Raw genomic sequence first — 22,329 nt, forward strand, 5'->3', positions numbered from 1 at the left:
GCTTTTTCCCCAGATTCTCCTACAACGGCTGTCTTGTTTGCTGTTGAGGTAATAGGGCCAACTATGGATGTCAGACTTGGTTTATAACCCTATTTGATTAACGTATTTAAGGCTACCCCCTGCCAGGTCCCATAAAAGGACAAACACGCAGTAAATCGTCCTCTTTTTTTCCCCCCCTCGGCTGCTGTTTAAAGGACTCTTGATTAACATAGAAATTGGCTTCTTGGCAAGAACACCAAGCCATGTCTCTCCGGAAAAAAACTGCCAACAGCCTGAAGCATGAAAGGCAGCAAAGGGATTTGCTGAATCTCTTGTTTGTAGCACGTTTTGTTAGATTGGCTCTGCAAAACCACTTTAGGCGCATCCCACTTTTCTTTCTTCAAGCGAAACCCTCCAATGCAGAAAAAAAGAGCAAAAGCTCTATGCAGACAGCAGATAATATAATGAGCAAAGAGAAGCAGTTGGAAGTACAATTTTTCCCCCAAGAACAGGAGACGGTGCATTTGCTTGCTTCAGACCAGCGCACGTCTTGGTTTTCCTCTGTAAATGCATATCCAATGGCCTAAGTCAGGTTCCATGGGTAAATATTTACCAAAAATAATGAATGTGCACTGCAACAGTACTTATTTAATACTTGCTTGCTCCCCAGTCTCTACCCTTCCTCAGAGCAGGTCTAATTAATTCCCTGTCCAGAAGAGCATTTTGTGTCTTCATTGTAGCAGAATTAGCCATTGAAGTGACTTGGCAGTGTCGTGGATGCTAATTTGCTCTTTTACTCTTGTGAGAGCTGCAGTTGATACCAAGGCGAAAGGTCAGAGTCTCCTCGAATTTAAGTCATGGCAGTCTGTTTGATCTAGAAGCCGAGGAACCATCATCACTTTTTGGTATTCTCAACGTGAATTAACCAACTTTTGTCAACGTAAAACTAAAGAAAGTTCTAAATGTACAGTGATTTTGATTTGACATCCAATTGTTTGCAAATGTTAATGAGTCTTGTTTAGTTACTCAAATGTTGAGTGAGTGGTGGGGTCATGGCTAAAAAGGAGGTTACCGAGCATTTTGTGCTGCGACTTCTTGACACACTTCTCTCCCTATCCGCTACACCCCTTCCCTCTGCTTTCCCCATCCCGTACACCCCTCTTTCCCTCCCCCTCTATTCTCTCTTTCCCCTTCTCCCTTCTGTTCTCCAGAAAAAGGTGGTGGAGCAGCTGAGGAAGGACCTGCTGGTGAAACAGGAGCCCGAGGTGAAGGTTCAGGTGTTGGCTACAGACAAACATGTCCTCCAGATCCCCTCCTCCACTACTCTGCAGGCCCTACAGCAGACCACACACACCCAGGCCCTGCAGCAGGTAGCCACACAAGTCCACAGACACTGTCGACCTCTACTCAACTGCTTGTTATGTTGCACAAAGGCGCGTTGTAACTTTGCAGTAGCCTACACAAGGTTTGCGAAATTCCCTAGGTTATCATAAATCCCAGTTGGTGGAACGTTGCAATGGAGAGATGTAGAATTTTTGGTCATGTTTGTGGAATTTTGCAAGCCTAGCCTACCCTAGCCTCAAACTTGTCAGTGTTCACAAACTTGTACTACTATAGAGCAGGGGTCTTCAACCACTTCTTGCCCTGCGACCCCTTCCCAGGCAAAATGGCGACCCAGGGAGCCCCATCATATGTTAGCAAAAAATTGTCATATCATCAGGTCAATGATAATGGCAAGGAGAAGTAATGAACATTTTAAAATGAATAGATTTGGTAAATGAATAGATTTTGACCTCCCACATTATAATTGGAAGAGGAAGTGTAATCTCTAACAGCCTGTTTTCTAGAAAGGTAACTCCAAACACATTTTCACTTAGTTATTGTTCAGATGGTTAATCGACTAAGGTCGATGTCCGCGCTGAAATCTAATTGGCATAATAAAATAATCCCCATAAAAAATCTGTCATCTTAAACTAGAGATCTCTTTTTTTTTTTTTTTTTTTTACATTGGATGTAATCTCAATCCACCGCATCCACCTATGTAAAACTTCCCTGTTTGTGGTGAAAGGTGACCGAGCTAGAGCAGTGTTTGTCAGACCATGAGACATCCCGAAAATCGGTCTTCTCACATAATCGTTTGTAGTGTCCGAACGGTTTGGTCTATAAAATTAAGTATGACCCCTCTATGGAAAGATGAGACACGCACGAGCGCGTACATCAAATTTCAAACCAAATGTATTTATAACGCCCTTCGTACATCAGCTGATATCTCAAAGTGCTGTACAGAAACCCAGCCTAAAACCCCAAACAGCAAGCAATGCATGTGAAAGAAGCACGGTGGCTAGGAAAAACTCCCTAGGAAAAACTCCCTAGAAAGGCCAAAAACCTAGGAAGAAACCTAGAGAGGAACCAGGCTATGAGGGGTGGCCAGTCCTCTTCTGGCTGTGCCGGGTGGATATTATAACAGAACATGGTCAAGATGTTAAAATGTTCATAAATGACCAGCATGGTCAAATAATAATAATCCTAGTAGTTGTCGAGGGTGCAACAAGCACGTCCGGTGAACAGGTCAGGGTTCCATAGCCGCAGGCAGAACAGTTGAAACTGGAGCAGCAGCATGGCCAGGTGGACTGGGGACAGCAAGGAGTCATCATGCCAGGTAGTCCTGAGGCATGGTCCTAGGGCTCAGGTCCTCAGAGAGAAAGAAAGAAAGAAAGAAAGAGAGAAAGAGAGAATTAGAGAGAGCATGTTTAAATTCACACAGGACACCGGATAAGACAAGAGAAATACTCCAGATGTAACAGACTGACCCTAGCCCCCCGACACATAAACTACTGCAGCATAAATACTGGAGGCTGAGACAGGACATGTTGCTCTAGGGCGCCCACAGGCCTCAAGACTCATCTGAAAGTCCCCCGGGTACCAGATGAAAAAATTTATGGGAGTGTTTAGTGTAAATAAAATTTAAAAAACGGTTTAAATACATTTTATATTTGTTTTGATATTTCAAGGGGTCTTAAAATTCTAAATCAAATGGAAAAATTATCCTTGGTATGACCTTTTTAAAACAATTCCATATAGCTTAGTAAACACCCTCCCCCCCTCACCCAGCTTGGGCTGTTTAGTGCCAAATAATAAGGGGGTAAACACATGTCCAAAAAATTACAAATGTTTCCTGATCTTATAGGACAGACTCTTCAGAACACACTTCCTTTAGATTTTTTTTTTGGGGGGGGACTATCTGTTCCGTGTAGTGAATCTGTTATTCAATGCTAATATTGGCAAGGCCAAAAAATACATTTTCATCAATTATTTTTCGGAATTGTTTTTGATACCACAAGGGTCTTTTTAAAATTTGAAAATCGAAAAGCAAAATGATCCTTGGTATGAGCTTCTTAAAACAATTAAATCACACTAAGAAACACTATCAGAGGCCCCTGGTCAAAAGTGTCTGACTTTCTGGGTTGTTCCTTGTACTGACATTAGTTACGTTATGAGATGTCCTTCAGCGATGCCAGTTCTTTTCGGCAGTACTTTTTAGTTCTCAGACCTTGCAAACCTCGATCCCCACTAGACGTACACAGCTGTAAAACCTCAAACCTACGTCATTCATCGCTCTGTAGATTTATCTCTAGCTCTTAGCGCAATGGGAAGTGCTCAGCTGGCAGGTTTCCTGTGGCGTTTGATGTAATCAGAGCTGCGTATGTCTGCGGCGCTCCTCTGGCTCAAGCCTGCCTTGATGGCAATGGGAAACGACTTGGCCGGTAGAATTGCTGACTAGGCCCTGTTCCTCTGGTTCCTGTTGAGGGGGTGAGGTAGGGGATTGGAGAAAGGGAGGGGGACTCCCTACAGGGAATGGTTTGAAGTTAGCTCTAGTATTGAGTCCCCAGGCTTCACATTAGTTCACATTTGTTGTATCTAGCTTAAGCAATCTCACTTTTCCACTCACTTTTTCAACCCAATCTCATTACTCTCTCTTCTATTTTTCTCTGCGCTCCGATGAATCAACTATTTCCTTTCCTTTCTCTCCTCTCTGTCAGAAGACGCTGACAGTCACCCCAGTCATCTCCACTAAGACTCTACCTGTAGTGCTGAAAGCTGCCACTCCCACCATGCCTTCCTCTGTTGTGGCGCAGCGCCCTGCCACCGTCGCCATGGTCGCTGCCATCAGCCATGCCTCCAAGCCTAGTATCGTCAACTCCCAGAACACACCAGTGAACCTTCAGATGGCGATGGCTAGCAAATTGACCAATCAGTGTTTTGAGCCCGTCCGACTGGTGTCGAAGAATGCACTTGTGGTAAGGGTCATTCACTTCCTATCATTGTCATCCTTTCTAGTTCAACTCTTTCAAACACTTGTATTATAACTGGTGGCAGTTTGGGGACCTCAAAGTGTTTTCAAATTAAGCAGTAAAGATTCAATCTGTTTTTTTTGGTCCCTTACAAAGTATATTAGAGCAAAGTGGGTAGAACGTGTTCCCTTTGTAGATGTGTATGGAAATATGCATGGTCAAAATTGAGTTTTTTTAAATTGAAAACCATGTCTCTTAATGAGGAGGTAGTGTGTGGTGGCGCTTGGTACAAAGTCATCTTTCTCTCTGTAAAACTACCTGCAGAAGTCGACGAGTTTAGATATATAATTGTTGTCTGCAGCTCAGGTAGAGAGAATACAGTATTTGCTGTGGTTTTGTCTCAGGTGCAGGCCACCACCACCCCCACCTCAGCACAGCCAATCAAAGTTCCTCAGTTTGTCCCTCCTCCTAGACTGACGCCTCGACCTACCTTTCAACCACAGGTGCGTCCCAATAAGACCCGCCCCCTAACCTTAATCCCCACCAACAAAGATTTTCTATTATATTGACAAGATAGTGAAGTGACCGCTCTAACAATGGAAATACATGTCCTCAAATGTGGAAGACAGGTGGGAGGAGGCCATGTGGCAGGCAGGAGAATGCCATGTGTGTCCACCTATATCAGTGCATTGGTAACAACCTAACCATTACAGAACTTATATTAGATCAAATAAGCTTTTTAGCAAATTAGCTATTACATTTTTTGTTTGACCAAATTTGACACTCATTGACCTCTATACAAAAATGTGTGGGGTTATTTTACTATGAAAATATATGCACTCACTACTGTAAGTCGCTCTGGATAAGAGCGTCTGCTAAATAAATTACATGTACATTATCGTGGACAGATTTTGGGCAGATTAAAACCTCTCGCTTCGCCGCTTCCACTCTGCCATCAATACAATCCAATGTGAGAGTGGCCACATGAAATGTAAGCTTTTAACTCAGCAGTCACTAGAGGGCGACAGTGTACACAAGGACAGTGCAGTCAGTCTTGGCTCCAAGCTATTGCTTGTGTTGCTTTTTTCATAACCTTTCCTCTTGTCTTCTATTGCTTTCAGAATGTGTGCTTATGTTGTTGCATTTGTCTGTGTTAATACATTATTTTGCTGCTGTTATGTGTCTTTGTTTTTATGGTGAAATCTCTTGTTGTCCAGCAGCTTCTGAATGTTTTGCGTTTTGGCTGTTGGTATGATACGGGTAATTCCACGGTAACAGAGTGATGCTGAGACTCAAATGTTTCACTTTTTTAAAATGTATGTCAAACAAAAACCAATGATTGCTAAGTTAAACAAACCATACAACTCGATAGCTTGATGTACAATAAATACTTTTAACAATTTCCACAGAACATTTGACAAACACATTTACCTGAAGACCAGTGCAGATCAGGGTTTCCGTTAGGAAAATGTGGTGCCGGACAACATTTTTGGGAAGATTTTAACTTAACTTCTTACATCTAGGGCTTCCGCTAGCGGAACGCCTCGCCAATATCCAATGGAAGAGCGTGGCGCGAAATACAAAAACCTCAAAAATGCAATAATTTCAATTTTTCAAACATATGACTATTTTACACCATTTTAAAGATAAGACTCTCGTTAATCTAACCACATTGTCCGATTTCAAAAAGGCTTAACAGCGAAAGCAAAACATTAGATTATGTTACAGTACATAGCCAAAAATAATCACACAGCCATTTTCCAAGCAAGCATAGATGTCACAAAAACCCAAAACGCAGCTAAATGAAGCACTAACCTTTGATCTTCATCAGATGACACTCCTAGGACATTATGTTACACAATACATGCATGTTTTGTTCAATCAAGTTCATATTTATATTAAAAAAACAGCTTTTTACATTGGCGTGTGATGTTCAGAAAATGTATTCCCACCGAAACTTCCGGTGAATTTACTAAATTACTCATCATAAACGTTGACAAAATACATAATTATTTTAAGAATTCTAGATACAGAACTCCTTTATGCAATCGCTATGTCAGATTTTAAAATAGCTTTTCGACGAAAGCACATTTTTCAATATTCTGAGTACATAGCTCAGCCATCACGGTGAGCTATTCAGACACCCGCCAAGTTCGGGGCTCACTAAACTCAGAATTAGTATTAGAAAAATGGTATTACCTTTTGCTGATCTTCGTCAGAATGCACTCCCAGGACTGCTACTTCCACAAGAAATGTTGTTTTTGTTCCAAATAATCCATAGTTGTGTCCAAATACCTCTGTTTTGTTCTTGCATTCAGGTCACTATCCAAAGGGAGACAAAAAAAATCAAAATGTTCCATTACCGTACTTAGAAGCATGTCAAACGCTGTTTAAAATCAATTTTTATGGTATTTTTCTCGTAAAATATCGATAATATTCCAACCGGACAATAGTGTATTCATTCAAAGAGGAAAATAAAAAACAGCGTGGTCGCGTGAATGCGCATATCCAATCTCTTTGTCACCAGGCAGACCACTGAGAAACTGAGCTACTATACTCTGCCCAGAGACAGGAGACGCCTCAATCCGCTTTCTGAAGGCTTTAGAGAGCCAATGGAAGCCTTAGAAAGTGCTACGTAACCCCACAGATACTGTAGTTTTGATTGAGAATTTGTAGTTCTTTTGATTCTCTGACGGGCCACTTCCTGCTCGGAATGTTCTCAGCTTTTTGCCTGCCATATGAGTTCTGTTATACTCACAGACACCATTCAAACAGTTTTAGAAACTTCAGAGTGTTTTCTATCCAAATATACTAATAATATGCACATATTTTACTCTGGGCCCGAGAAGTAGGCCGTTTAATTTGGGTACGTTTTTCATCCGGCCGTGAAAATACTGCCCCCTATAGCGAAGAGGTTAACAGAAAATGCAGCTCATGTAACGAAGAAGCAAATAAAATGTTATTTTCAAGGAAAATACCATTCTAAACAGTACACCTGATAGCGGTTCCATATGTCACAGAGATCTGTTAGAAACTTAGAAAGAGGGGAATACAAAGATGCAACAACTATGATGGGTTGCTAATATGACTAGGATTGTGCTTCTGGACAACGAAAGAAGGTTGATATGAAAACCAATAGACCTGGAGAGAAATGGCATAGCAGCGGAAAATGGAAATAAATTGGCCAAAATGATATAATTACCCCTGTCTGTACAGAAATGCATAAAATGATTCCAAATATTTCACCAGAAAGCATGACTTAGCCACAGAGGAATCGAGGATCATTAGCTTATTTTTTAAATTGTTGCTGTGGATTGTTTCAAATCAAGAGCTCGTAGGCCAATGCCTTTTGGGGAAGCCTGCAATTCTCCATTACATAGGTCACCAGTAGTAAATCCCTGTCAGTTGGTTACAGAAATCTGTTAATGCATCTATTATTTACAGTCTCATTCTTGGAGTGGAAATGTTTGCAGAGTTCACAACCTGCTACACTTATGAGAAACAAGTTTTGGTTTATTTCATAACCTGTCTTTTGTTTGCAGTGCTCCATGTGAACAATGAGTGTGTCTGGTTTCTCTGTCATGATAATGTTGAGGTAGCGAGCGCGCCTGAGCACGCATAGAAGTACCTGGCCTGCTGCGTGGAAATGTAGGAGTGTTTCTTTTTAACATCTGTTGCGAATTATAATATATCGGCTTCGATAAAAACATTTTATTGGCCAAAAGCCGGCAATTGCCAGCTTACAGAAACCCTGGTGCAGATGCAAAGTTTAACAGAATAACAATTTGTTCTGTTTGTGCCATCATTCTGTTACCAGACTTTGCATCTGCACTGTTCTTACATTTTTTTAAATTAATAGTCGTGCATAGTTGCGTGGTTTGTTTAACCCTTTAAAACCCATAGCGGCCGTCAACGGCCTTTCTTTAAGTGACTATAACCGCTGGGAACAGTCTTGTATTTCTATCAATAAAATTGGTGTCAAATATGGCAAAATGTAGTTGCTAACAACCTGTTGTCGTATTCGCATGGCTGTTGTCATCAACCAGAAACTGAATATGCTGTCATTTTGACTTTTAAAAGTTGTGCCGAGCGGCCATGATTTTTCACTGTGAAAGAGGCTGTATCTATGTTGGTTGGTGATATGGATTCGGACACGTCTTTGCATTTTGAAAGCGATGATGTCGAGGTGAGTGAAATAAGTAAACAGCAGATATGTTTGGTGTTGATGTTTGATGCTTTGAAATTTGGGGAATAGCTCTCAGATTAGCAAATCCTGTCATGATGAGCACAACGGTGGAGCAGGAGCTTGAATGATTGCTCTCGCTCATGGAAATATTTGCAGTGTTTAGCTGGATATAGTCTAGAGGTCGACTGATTAATCGGCATTTTTGGACACCGATTATGGCCGATTACATTGCAATCCACGAGGAGACTGCGTGGCAGGCTGACCACCTGTTACGCGAGTGCAGCAAGGAGCCAAGGTAAGTTGCTAGCTAGCATTAAACTTATCTTTATATAAAAACAATCAATCTTAACAATCACTAGTTAACTACACATGGTTGATGATATTACTAGTTTAACTAGCTTGTCCTGCGTTGCATATAATCAATGTGGTGCCTGTTAATTTGTCATCAAATCACAGCCTACTTCGCCAAACGGGTGATGATTTAACAAAAGCGCATTAGCGTCAGGGTATATGCAGCAGTTTGGGCCGCCTGGCTCGTTGCGAACTATGTGAAGACCATTTCTTCCTAACAAAGACCGTAATTAATTTGCCAGAATTGTACATAATTATGCCTTAATATTGAAGGTTGTGCAATGTAACAGCAATATTTAGACTTAGGGTTGCCACCCGTTCCATAAAATACGGAACGGGTTCTGTATTTCACTGAAAGAATAAACGTTTTGTTTTCTAAATGATAGTTTCCGGATTTGACCATATTAATGACCTAAGACTCGTATTTCTGTGTTTATTATAATTAAGTCTGATTTGATAGAGCAGTCTGACTGAGCGGTAGTAGGCAGCAGCAGGCTTGTAAGCATTCATTCAAACAGCACTTTCCTGCGTTTGCCAGCAGCTCTTCGCGATGCTTGAAGCACAGCGCTTTGACTTCAAGCCTATCAACTTCCGAGATTAGGCTGGCAATACTATAGTGCCTATAAGAACATCCAATAGTCAGTATAGGTATATGAAATGCAAATGGTATAGAGAGAAATAGTCCTATAATTCCTATAATAACTACAACCTAAAACTTCTTAACTGGGAATATTGAAGACTCATGTTAAAAGGAACCACCAGCTTTCATATGTTCTTATGTTCTGACCAAGGAACTTAAATGTTAGCTTTTTTACATGGCACATATTGCACTTTTATTTTCTTCTCCAACACTGTGTGTTTGCATTATTTAAACCAAGTTGAACATGTTTCATTATTTATTTGAGACTAAATAAATTTTATTTATGTATTATATTAAGTTAAAATAAAAGTGTTCATTCAGTATTGTAATTGTCATTATTACAAATATATATATATATATATATATATATAAATTAATCGGTATCGTTTTTTTTTGTTTACCAATAATCGGTATCTGTGTTGAAAAAATCATAATCGATCGACCTCTAATATAGTCAGCTAACTAGTTGGCTGTTTTGTCCTATTTCTACCAATTTAATTCATATGGAAACGGCCCAAGCTTCTTGCTATAGCTAGCTAGTTTGTCAGACAAAAGTTGTATGTGGCGGTAAATTTGGTCTGCGTTTGCGAAGCGCCAAACTCAGCTGTCACTTGCACTAGCTAGTCATATAGACAACCAACTAACTAGCCACCAAAATGGAGATGAAAGTAATTAGTGTTTATCTGTTGGGCTTATGTCCAGGTTTGTCAAGTTTGCTCGGTACAGATGTTCATAGGATATACATTGCCTCGTTTTCCTGTTATTTGACAGCCTAGCTGTCGCGTTATGGTAGATGCCCGCTCAGTTGAGCTCATATGATATTGCGTTGCAGTGATATTTGTTTCCATTGCCAGCTAACAACTTGCTTGTTTTGTCCTCTTTCTACCTATTCAATTCATTTGGAAACGGTCCTAACTTCGTAACTAATCAGCGAACATTGGCAAACTCTGTAGTTAGTCTGTCAGGCAAGAAAACGAGTTGGAGGCAACATTGTGCTTCGCTCATAATGCTGTCACTTGATCGTCTCACTCCCTCCCTACAAAGACAAACATCTAACTATGCCCATCGAAATAGATGAGGTAATATTCTAAACGTGTTTGGCTAAATTGCACAGTCATCTTTGTGATCTTTTTCTTTCAACATCCTAAATAAATATACAATCGTTTATGAGGGAGAGGAACATGGAGAGAAGGATGCAGAGGGAGATGAGGAGGAAGCAAGCAGAGGGAGAGCATACCCAAGAAGGGAGCCTATGTTTCCATGGAGTGCGCCTGCCCCAAGTCCCACCATTGTTCACCCTTGAGCTACACAGCCTGGTCCTAAAGTGACTGTGAAAGGGGTTTTGGAGTTGTATTTAAGTGGTAGGATTCAGGTTGGGTTTTTTTTTCTCTCCACATCTGGTGTTTAACATCAACCTGTCCGTCACCACATATAATTTACTGAATTGTTGTCAAAGTAGGCTACTATTTCAACTTTTTGTCAGACCTAGTCTCTACTAAATCTTACTGAGAGGGGTAATCTACATTTTGAAATACTCTGAATAGTTGTTTGCATTTTTACATTGTTACAGTAGTAAGAATCTTTGTCAATACAATGGCCTACTTTGTGTGGGTGCGTTTAGATTTTTTCCTCTTAATCTTCATCTAAAAGTTGTTGCATTAACTGAATTGTTGTCAAAGTAAGCTATTATTTCTACATTTGGTGTCAGGCCTGATCGGTACTATATCTTATTGAGAGAGGTTATCTACATTTTGATATACTTCTGTAACAATGTAAATAACTAAGAGTCATTGTCAGTCAAATAGCCTACTTTGTTTGGATTTGGAAATACATTCTGAATTGTCCTCGTCCACATTTTTTGATCATTTGAAATATTTTGTGTAAATACTATTTCTAAGTGTAATTTTTTTATACTTGGTACATTTTGCGTGAGTAATTTAGTCAAATTTATTACAATTTGAATGCTCAAGTTTTGTGTTTTTATTGTTTTTTTGATAGTGTCTTTACACAATGGAAGACAAAATTAGTGTTATTCCTGTGGTGTCATATTAAAGAGGAGGTTGTGCTCTTTAAAACTACACTGAACAAAAATATAAACGCAACATGTAAAGTGTTGGTCCCATGTTTCATGAGCTGAAATAAAAGATCCCATAAATGTTCTATACGCACAAAAAGCTTATTTCTCTAAAAGGTTGTGCATATATTTGTTTACATCCCTGTTAGTGAGCATTTCTACTTTGCCAAGATAATCCATCCACCTGACATGTGGCATATCAAGAAGCTGATTGAACAGCATGATCATTAGACAGGCGCAGCTTGTGCTGGGGACAATAAATGATCACTCTAAAATGTGTGGTTTTGTCACACAACACAATGCCACAGATATCGTGTCGAGATCCTGAGGGCCCATTGTCGTGCTATTCATCCGTCGCCATCCCCTCATGTTTCAGCATGGTAATGCACGGCCCCATGTTTCAAGGATCTGTACGCAATTTCTGGATGCTGAAAATGTCCCAGTTCTTCTATGGTCTGCATTCTCACCAGACATGTCACCCATTGAGCATGTTTGGGATGCTCTGGATCGACGCGAACAACATCCGGTTCTAGTTCCTGCCCAATATTCAGCAACTTTGCACATCCATTGAAGGGGAATGGGACAACATTCCACAGGCCACAATCAACAGCCCAGTCATGTGAAATCCATAGATTAGGGCCTAATGAATTCATTTAAATTGATTGATTTCCTTATATGAACTGTAACTCAGTAAAATCTTTGAAATTGTTGCATGTTGCGTTTATTTTTGTTTGGTGTAAGTTAACTTGTAATTGTCATTTGTTACTTGTTTTTGAGCTATGTCTGTTTTGCAATATGTGATTTGTTTTATGTTAAATCTAGGATGTTGCTGTAGATTACTATTGAGGTCTAAAGGATTACATTTGCAATTATTGATTTTGTTTGACATCTTGAAGTGAAAAATCTGAGTCTCTGTATCACTCGTTTATCGTGGAATTGCCCATAACCTGTTTTTAACCCTGGGTGTGAACGTTTGATTTAATGCCCTGTTATTAAGGTGTGTAATGCCACTGGGAGCTCAGCATCCCTCAACAGTGGGCTCATTCTTAGTCATGCTTTTGGCATTCCAGTCCAGCGCGACTCACAGTAAGTCCATCCAACCAGGGGGTTAAACTAAATCGTGGTGGGCTATGGTGTGTTGAACTCCTAGGAAATAACAAGGCGACTCTAACAAGCCATGTTGACTCCTGCAAAATATTTCTGCTTATATGGATAAGGAACACCAGCAAAGGCAAAAGGAACATTAGCAAAACCACCAAGGTCACCAGTATTTTTGCTGGTTTTGATTGTGTTCCTTTTAAAAATTAATGACCGCTCACATCTGTGGTGTCACTTTTTTACTTCCAACTGACTTACTTACCTAAGTGTTCATAGTTAAGGGGCGACTGTAGTATGCCTCCATCTACAGTCAGTGATATCTCAGCACCACGTTGGCATTACCTTTTCCTGGTCAGTCCCTTTTACACACGTTTATGAAGACCCCTAAGCTCCAAAATGACACTTAATGCCTTATTGGCTAATCTTTGACCCCTATCCTCCCGTCTCAGGTCCGGCCGAAGCCCGCCACGCCCAATAACAATGTGCCAATCGCCCCGGCACCCCCTCCGGCCATGATGGCGGCGCCCCAGTTGCTCCAGCGGGGCCCGGTGATGCTGACCACCAAGTTGAGCTCCTCCTCGCTGACCTCCAGTGCCGGGCCCATCCACCAGGTGCGCATTGTCAACGGCCAGCCATGTGCTTCCGCTGGCGCCAAAAGTGGCCAGCACACAGGCACTGTGACAGGCATAGTTATCACGGCCCCGGCACGCCTCGCCACCCCCAAGCAGACACTGCAGATCAGCAGCCTCGCCTCAGACACCAAGGTCAGTACCATGGTTAGGGGATGGAGAAAGCGACTTGTCTCCTTTTCAGAATTGAAGGCATTCTACACCCATAACTCTTACTTTGGTGGTTCGTGATTTGAGAGCTTTGTTTTCCTCTCACATGTTTCCAGGCTGTTAAAGCTCACAGGGGATTAGAGCAGAAAATGTTGGCGAGCAGCACCCCTCCTCTGTCTCCAGCACCCAGGCCGAAGAGAGAGGACAATCCTCAGGTACACTGGAGTTGGCACTAATGCTTCATTGTAAACTTGGGGTCAAATCGGCATAACAAATGCATACTTTTACATTTTGAGGAATATCAGCCCACTGATAGAACCTCAGTTTTAGACAATCCTTCAAAGATAACATTCTGTAATGAGGCCGGCTCTGCCAAAGATGCAGTATAAACATATCAAATAAAATATAGATAGTGCCTTCAGAAAGTATTCACACCCCTTGAGTTTTTCCACATTTTGTTGTTACAAACTGGGATTAAAATGGATTTGTACATTTTTTATTTTTTTGGTCAACGATCTACCCAAAATACACAGGTTAAAAAAATTATAACCATTTTTTAAAAATTATATGAAAAATTAAACACTATCTTCATTAGAAAAGTATTCCTTGAGTCAATTCATGTTAGAATCATCTTTGGCAGGGATTACAGTTGATATTATTATTTAAAAATTCTTCAAGCTCTGTCAAGTTGGTTGTTGATCATTTCTATACAGCCATTTTCAAGTCTTGCTATTTAAGTCAACTGAAGCTAGGCCACTCAGGAACATACAATGTCGTCTTGGTAAGCAACTCCAGTGTATATTTGGCCTTGTGTTTTAGGTTATTGTCCTGGTCAAAGGTGAATATTTCTCTGAACCAAGTTTTCCTCTACGATTTTTGCCTTTGCTTTGCTCTATTCCGTTTCCTTTTAATATAAAAATAACTCCCTATTCATTTCCGATAACAAGCATACCCATAACATGATGCAGCCATCACCATGCTTGAAAATATGAAGAGTAGTACTCAGTGATGTTGTGTTCGATTTGCCCCTAACATAATAGTTTGTGTACAGGACATGAAGTTCATTTCTTTCAATAAGGTACTAAGTTTTACTTTAGTACCTTATTGCAAAAAGGATGCATATTTTGGAATATTTGTATTCTGTACAGGCTTCCTCCTTTTCACTCTGTCAGTTAGGTTAGTATTGTGGTGTAACTACAATGTTGTTGATCCATCCTCAGGGTTCTCCTATCACAGTCATTCAACTTTAACGGTTTAAAAATCACCGTTGGCCTCATTGTGAAATCCCTGAGCGGTTTCCTTCCTCTCTGGCAACGGAGTTGGGAAGAACACCTGTATCTTTGTAGTGACTAGGTGTATTGATACATCCAGTCACTATCCAAGTGTAATTAATTACTTCACCATGCTCAAAGGGATAGGCTTATTCCATTTTTAACAATCTACCAATAGGTGCCCTTTGCGAGGCATTGGTCTTTGTGGTTGAATCTGTGTTTGAAGTTCACTACTCAACTGAGGGACCTTACAGATAATTGCACGCTATACAATGCCTTCGGAAAGTATTCAGACCACTTGACTTTTTCCACATTTTGAGAGTTTACAACCTTATTCTAAAATTGATTAAATCGTTTTTTCCCCCTCGTCAATCTACACACAATACCCCATAATGACAAAGCAAAAACTGTTTTTTTAAAAACATTTTTGCTAATTATTCTAATTTATTTAAATGAAATATCACATTTAAATAAGTATTCAGACCCTTTACTCAGTACTTTGTTGAAGCAGCGATTACAGCCTTGAGTCTTCTTGGATATGAAGCAAAAAGCTTGGACAACTGTATTTGGGGAGTTTCTCCCATTTATTCTCTGCAGATCCTCTCAAGCTCTGTCAGGTTGGATGGGGAGTGTTGCTGCACAGGCATTTCCAGGTTTCTCCAGAGATGTTCGATTGAGTTCAAGTCCGGGCTCTGGCTGGACCACAACAGGACATTCAGAGACTTGTTCTGAAGCCACTTCTGCCTTGTCTTGGCTGTGTGCTTAGGGTTGTTGTCCTGTTGGACAGTCTGCGGTCCTGAGCTTGGCTTGGTTTTTGCTCTGACATGCACTGTCAACTGTGGGACCTCATATAGACAGGTGGACTTACCACAGGTGAATTTGCCACAGGTGAACTCCAATCAAGTTGTATAAACATCTCAAGGATGCTCAATGGAAACAGGATGTACCTGAGCTCAATTTCGAGTCTCATAGCAAAGGGTCTAAATACTTATGTAAATAAGTTATGTTTATAAATTGGCAAGGAATTTTTAAAATATGTTTTCACTTTGTCATTTGTCAAGGGTGTGTTGTTTTTTTGGGGGGGGGAATTCTCCTCACAGGGCACCATTTTTGTAGGGGGTCGTCCTAATACCCTTTCATTGTTTCGCCCAGAAACTTGCCTTCATGGTTGCCCTCGGACTTGTCACCCATGACCATATGGAAGGTAAGTGCTTTCGGTTAGGCCTGAATTAAATTCCAGTTGCTACATTCACCTACATTCCCTAGAAGTTTATACTGCAATGCTTGTATTAAGATACTGCTCTTTGTTTATAGAAATTCAAAGCAGGAGGCAGGAGCGTAAGCGAAGAACAACGGCGAACCCGGTGTACAGTGGAGCTGTGTTTGAGCCCGAGGTATGGCTGTTCTTCTACTTATCAAAAAAATATATATAGTGTAACCACACATTACTACAACAACTGATACACAATCAATGTTGGGTGGATTACTTAAAAATGTAGTCTGTTATCGATTTTTATTTACATGAAAAATAAAGTAATCATTAAAGTATTCCTTTGGATTACTCAAAATGAATAAAGTAATCTGATTTACTTTACCTTATAACACCCAGATGTTTTAAAAACGGGCACCTACTATAGCATTATTTTATTTACTAGCCTAAAATGAGTATTTCCAAATTGCGATGTGTGAGATTATAAAGGTCCTATCATTCACATGTTATTTCTGTGTCAGAGCATTGTCACAGGACTCCATACTAAAGTTTTCAGCCCATGATTGGGTTGCACCAAAGATTTGTGGCAGGGTCACGCAATAGACAAAATGTATAGCCAAGTCATCTTTTAAAGTCATTCAACATGCTTCATTAAGAAGTGTACTAGACTAAGATGATATGCTTTAAGAAATTAATTGTTTAATCTAACATGTCCAAGCAGGAAGGCATGATTCCAGATTTTTTTGTGTGATTGTCGTGATTTTTGTTGTTTTATTTGACTGTCAAAATGGGGTTCCAGAATTTCACATTTTTTTGTTCAATAGAGATTAATTTGTCTACATGGGGCACTAGTGTCAAATAGCCAGGGCTAATTCACCACCAGGGTAGTAGTAGCTAGATTGCTAACTCTCAATGATATATCCCAATATTTAGGTTACTGATAGGAGGCTAAGCCGTGTAATTGATATCAGTAATAAATTGAATGAAAAGGCCTATTCGCTCACCTTAAAAGAATACAAAAGAAGCCATCCACCCTTGATGGGCGATCAGCAGAACGAATCTCATAGAATCTTTGAGAGCATGTGAGAAGTGTTGAATATGTGCTAAATGACAGCAATGCTGACGAATCAACTCTTTTTAAGAATGTAACTGTAATCCGATTGTTATAAAAAATAAAAAAAGTAATCCAAGCCGATTAGTTACTTTATAAGGTGAGGCTACGGGTACAGAGTTTTCACCCATGCCCCCGCCAGCCCCTCCAGAGACCTCTTTCTTAATGCTAAGGATCAGGATCACATTCTGTTATTTTACACACACATTTGAAGCTGCTGCTCACACTCCGCCTCCCTTCCAGTTTCGCTATTTACTCACCTTCTGAACCATGATGATGTAGCCTATGTTTCTGAACAGCTGAAATAAAAACCCTGCGGCGATTTGAACGAACATTCCAAAACAAGGCTACAACCTATTATCAAGGCTACAACCTGTCGTAACTGATATTGCAGTTGCACAGCAGGACACAGTCCCTACACTTTTGAGCAAAACAGTCAGCGTTTTGTGTGATGATGTAGGCTAATCTTTATAGTTTCTGCCATATCGTAGTTCCTGAGAAAAGAACACCACTTGACTGCCTGTCTGCCTCACTTGACTGCCTGTCTGTCTCCTGTGCAATTTAGGCAATATTGGCAATGATGATTTAAAAAAAACAACATTCAATCGCTAATTAGACTGCGTGTCTGTCTTGCTGCGTTCCACCTTTGGGCAGCCGAATGTTCTAGGCAGCCGAGCATGTATCCGGACCGGTAAAGAGTTTGAATGGGCAAGTTTGTTTTTGAATTGCCCAGTGCCATAGTTATGCCATATGTTGATATCGTGGCGAGAGGAAATATCTGCATGTAAGTCGGCAGCTAAGAAGAACATTACGTCGCTAGACTGCCTGTTTGTGTTGTGCTTATGATTTTATTTGTATTCATTTAACCTTCATTTAACTAGGCAAGTCAGTTATGAACAAATTCTTATTTTACAATAACAATAACCCTCCCCTAACCCGGACGACGCTGGGCCAATTGTGCGCAGCCCTATAGGACTCCCAATCACGGCCGGTTGTGATACATCTCGGGATCGAACCAGGGTCTGTAGTGACACCTTTAGCTCTGAGATGCAGTGCCTTAGACTGCTGCGCCACTCGGGGGGCGCAGTATTTGCAACACTGACATTCGTACATTTTGTACGAACATGTCGATTTAATGTTTTTTGTGTAAAACATGTAAATAGAAAAATAAAACATAATCGTTCTTATGCTAACTGAGGCTTGGACTGCAGTAGTTCAAACAGTTTTGTATACAGCATGAAGTTTGCAGGCTACACTAGTGGCCAGACAAAGGAAACCAAGGAGGGGAGAGAGGCAGCGGAGCACTCTGCACAGCAGCTACGTAGTCAATGGAGTAGGCACTCGGCTACGTAAAAAACAATATCCTGCACATGTGCAGAAATATCTGTATTTTTAGCATGGGCAAATTGGGATACAGAAACTGTTATCGGATAACGTAATCTCCATTATATGTAATCCATTACTACCCAACCCTGTACACAATGTGTTTCTTATTAGGTTGAATGCCAGTGCACATACTTTTTAAAATGCGACCATAATACGCACCATTTTCCTTGCATGTGAATATCTGAATTCATGTGAATACCTGAATGCATGGACTCAGAGTTAGAATCTCGCCGTGTAGCATATGAAAAGAAAATGGGTGTCCTTTTGAGTGAGCAACATGGACTTTGCAGTCAAATCAAAGCCAGATTTGTTCTCCCACATATGTATTCCTTTTGACGCCGTGCAGAGGAAGAAGAGTGCAGTGACCTACCTAAACACTCCGCTCCACCAGGGAACCAGAAAGCGAGGTCAGTAGCCACTCAACAAGCTGTCAACACTGGAGGCTGTAAACACCTGCACATACACCTGTTCCAATGCCCAGGGGACATATAGATGTATACATTACTGAGCTGACCTATATTTGATGCATGTATGTTTTAATCTTCTTAATGTAAATGGTACGAAATGCTCTGAATGTCTCACACACAACTTTTCTGCTGACACCTCTTTGCTTGCTGGCCCGAATCCCATGCAGGGACACTTACTAAGAGACTGCTATTCTGACCTTGAAGACTTCATTATGACTGCCTTTTCTTTATCCCTAACTGTAGAAATTTCTTGAGTTTTTCCAATTGTCATTTGTGAAAAATGTAATGTTTTGGTTAGAGTGATAATAGTTCAGCTCAAAGTGTAACAGTGTCAGATGTTTCCATGCATCAACTAGAGCGGAGTCAATTTGTTGATCCGAGCACTAGGAAATCGGTAGGCCTCAACCCAAAATGAATGGGAAAGATGGGCACCATCCAAATACACTTACACATCATGTTTTGCTGTATGAAAGCATCTGACAAACTGTGATTCACTTTGAACTGTCCCTTTTTGAGGTTGATTTGTAGACGTCCTAGTGAATAGGGAGAGATCGCTCACTCCCTTCAACTGTCAGCTTCCCTCCACCCTGCCAACGTATTTGCTCTGCTTTTTCTTTTGAACCCCACTTGCATGTAGCTTCTGTCTCTTAGTGCACTAACTCCGCTCTGTGCTTCTCCTCCTCCACCCTCAACTCAACACCATCCCCTTTTTCACGCTAGCCAACGAGGACCGCCTGTCAAAGGTATGTTGGACAGACGGTTTGTTTGTTTGTTTGTTTCCCTCCCACCTCCATCTTTTTTTTTTTTTTTTTTCGTCTGTCTCATTTCACCCAGGTCGCCCACCCAAATTCAGCAGTGTTCCGGAACTGGGCAGCCACACCCCGACCTCCCCCTCCAGCTGTCTCACTGCTTCCCTGGTCCCAGAGCGGCCCAACACGGGGGGGAGCTTCCCCTTCCATGTCCACCCCCACCACTCTCTCCCCCTGCCCAGCCCCAGCTCTGGGGATGTAAGTAGCAGCTGGAGAGACCAGAACAGCAGCCTGGACTTTCTGGGGCTCTATCCCCACTTACTTACCTACTGTCGCCCCTCCCTTTTTTATACCGGTGGTATTATCCACAGGCTGTAACCTCCCCATCACACACAAATACTTAAGTGGAGTTCGAATCTCCCAGTTCCTTCACGTCTAAAGACCTAGACAACTACAGACACTTGTTTATTGATTTACTCCCCACTGTCTGATCCTGATCCTATTATTTAATTGTTTTTATGCATTACAAAGTGAACAGTACCCCTCTCCTTAAATTTAGTACCCCCCCAGTACCTCTTTCCCCCTACTCTGAGGAATAATTGATAGTCTGTCAAATTGATAATTTACTCATTTTATGTTTTAAGTAGGATCAGTTCGTTTAGATCCTCTTTTTAAATGCCATTAAAAATATACTGCAGTTTATTACATAGGTTAAACTATATTTTTAAATAAGAAATGCAGAATGGTATGCACAGTGGCTTTTAGAATGGCCTTCACCCATTTCAGTGTTGGAATTACACACATGACTTCCTTGAGTGTTCCCTTTTTATAGGGTGGCTAATTAACTTATTTAGCCTCAGTTTCAATCTTTCTCATTAGGAAATGCGACTGAGAACGAGATTTGGGTCTTGGCGACGTGCTTTGATGTGGGTGTCTCTTGTGTGGGAAGCATTTGTACGTTCACTCTGCCAAAACAGTACACAGTTAGTCACTCACTGTTCTAGATCATTTATAACAATCTAACCAGGTCTTGTCTGGAACTAGGCTGGCTAGCAAGCTAGCCAACTTTAGCCAATTAGCTTCAGCCAGCCTGTGTGCAACTGTGGCAAAATTGGTTCGACTTTGGACAGCCGGTCTGTGGAGTTAGTTGGGGACCGCCAGTATATATTACATTATATTGTAATTCGTGTTGTACATTTTTTCATTAAATGCTTTAAATATTTGTATATGAAGTTATACAAATTGTTAGGGATTTTTGGATCCAATTTTAGAGTGGAAATATTCACAGAACTGATATACACTATTTATACAAAAGAATATGGACACCCCTTGAAATTAGTGGATTTGGCTATTTCAGCCACACATGTTGCTGACAGGTGTATAAAACCGCGCACACAGCCATGCAATCTCCATAGACAAACATTGACAGTAGAATGGCCTTACTGAAGAGCTCCGTGACTTTCAACGTGGCACCATAGGATGGCACCTTTTCAACAAATCAGTTCGTAAAATTTCTGCCCTGCTAGAGCTGCCCCGGTCAACTGTGCTGTTATTGGGAAGTGGAAATGTCTGGGAGCAACAATGGCTCAGCCACGATGTGGTAGGCCACAGAAGCTCACAGAACGGGACTGTCGAGTGCTGAAGCGCATAGTGTGTAAAACTCGTCTGTCCTCGGTTGCTACATTCACTACCGAGTTCCAAACTGCTTCATGAAATGGGTTTCCATAGCCAAGCGAGCCGCACACAACCATAAGATCACAATGCGCAATGGCAAGCGTCGGCTGGAGTGGTGTAAAGCTCGTCGCCATTGGATTCTGGAGCAGTGGAAATGCATTCTCTGAGTGATGACGCACGCTTCACCATCTGGTAGTCCGACGGACTAATCTGGGTTTGGCGGATGCTAGGAGAACGCTACCTGCCCGAATGCATAGTGTCAACTGTAAAGTTTAGTGGAGGAATACTGGTCTCGGGCTGTGTTTCATAGTTCGGGCTAGGCCCTTTAGTTCCAGTGAAGGAAAATCTTAACGCTACAGCATACAATTACATATTAGTCGTTTCTGTGCTTCCTACTTTGTGGCAACTGTTTGGGGAAGGTCCTTTCCTGTTTCATCATGACAATGACAATCCCCCATGCACAAAGCGAGGTCCATACAGAAATGGTTTGTCGAGATGGGTGTGGAAGGACTTGCCTGCACAGAGCCTTGACCTCAATTCAACAGCTTTGGGATGAATTGGAACGGCGACTGCGACCCAGGCCTAATCACCCTAGGAAGAGTAGCTGCTGCTTTTGCAACAGCTAGTGGGGATCCTAATAAAAAACCAAATACATCAGTGCCGACCTCACTAATGATCTTATGGCTGAAGAGAAGTCCCTGCAGCAATGTTCCAACATCTAATGGAAAGCCTTCCCAGAAGAATGAAGGCTGTTTATAGCAGCAAAGGGGGGACCAACTCCATATTAATAATGCCCATAATTTTGGAATGAGACATTTGACAAGCAGGTGTCCACACACTTTCGGCCATGGAGTGTATCTGCCGATATTATGATGATGATCATGATGATGATCATGATGATGATGATTAAAAAAAATTACAAAAATATATATATACACTGCTCAAAAAAATAAAGGGAACACTTAAACAACACAATGTAACTCCAAGTCAATCACACTTCTGTGAAATCAAACTGTCCACTTAGGAAGCAACACTGATTGACAATACAATTCACATGCTGTT

General features: G+C 41.1%; 1 protein-coding gene across 6 annotated transcripts in view; it reads left to right on the forward strand.

Annotated features, from left to right (window-relative positions):
• Window positions 1–22,329, forward strand: part of phf21ab (PHD finger protein 21Ab) — a 70,696-nt gene that overhangs the window by 33,324 nt on the left and 15,043 nt on the right. For 2 of the 6 annotated variants that reach the window (XM_029758388.1, XM_029758390.1), the window contains exons 7-15: window positions 1,191–1,349; window positions 4,020–4,277; window positions 4,676–4,774; window positions 13,070–13,384; window positions 13,516–13,614; window positions 15,823–15,874; window positions 15,985–16,064; window positions 18,724–18,784; window positions 19,565–19,587. In XM_029758388.1, the coding sequence (XP_029614248.1) occupies window positions 1,191–1,349; window positions 4,020–4,277; window positions 4,676–4,774; window positions 13,070–13,384; window positions 13,516–13,614; window positions 15,823–15,874; window positions 15,985–16,064; window positions 18,724–18,784; window positions 19,565–19,587 (1,146 nt within the window). Of the gene's footprint in view, window positions 1–1,190; window positions 1,350–4,019; window positions 4,278–4,675; window positions 4,775–13,069; window positions 13,385–13,515; window positions 13,615–15,822; window positions 15,875–15,984; window positions 16,065–18,723; window positions 18,785–19,564; window positions 19,588–19,678; window positions 19,852–22,329 lie in introns of all 6 variants that reach the window. The other 4 variants (XM_029758389.1, XM_029758385.1, XM_029758386.1 and 1 more) reach the window with 3 other exon arrangements.

This window comes from Salmo trutta, chromosome 7, assembly GCF_901001165.1.
Source record: "Salmo trutta chromosome 7, fSalTru1.1, whole genome shotgun sequence".
In the NCBI taxonomy this organism is placed as follows: domain Eukaryota; kingdom Metazoa; phylum Chordata; class Actinopteri; order Salmoniformes; family Salmonidae; genus Salmo; species Salmo trutta.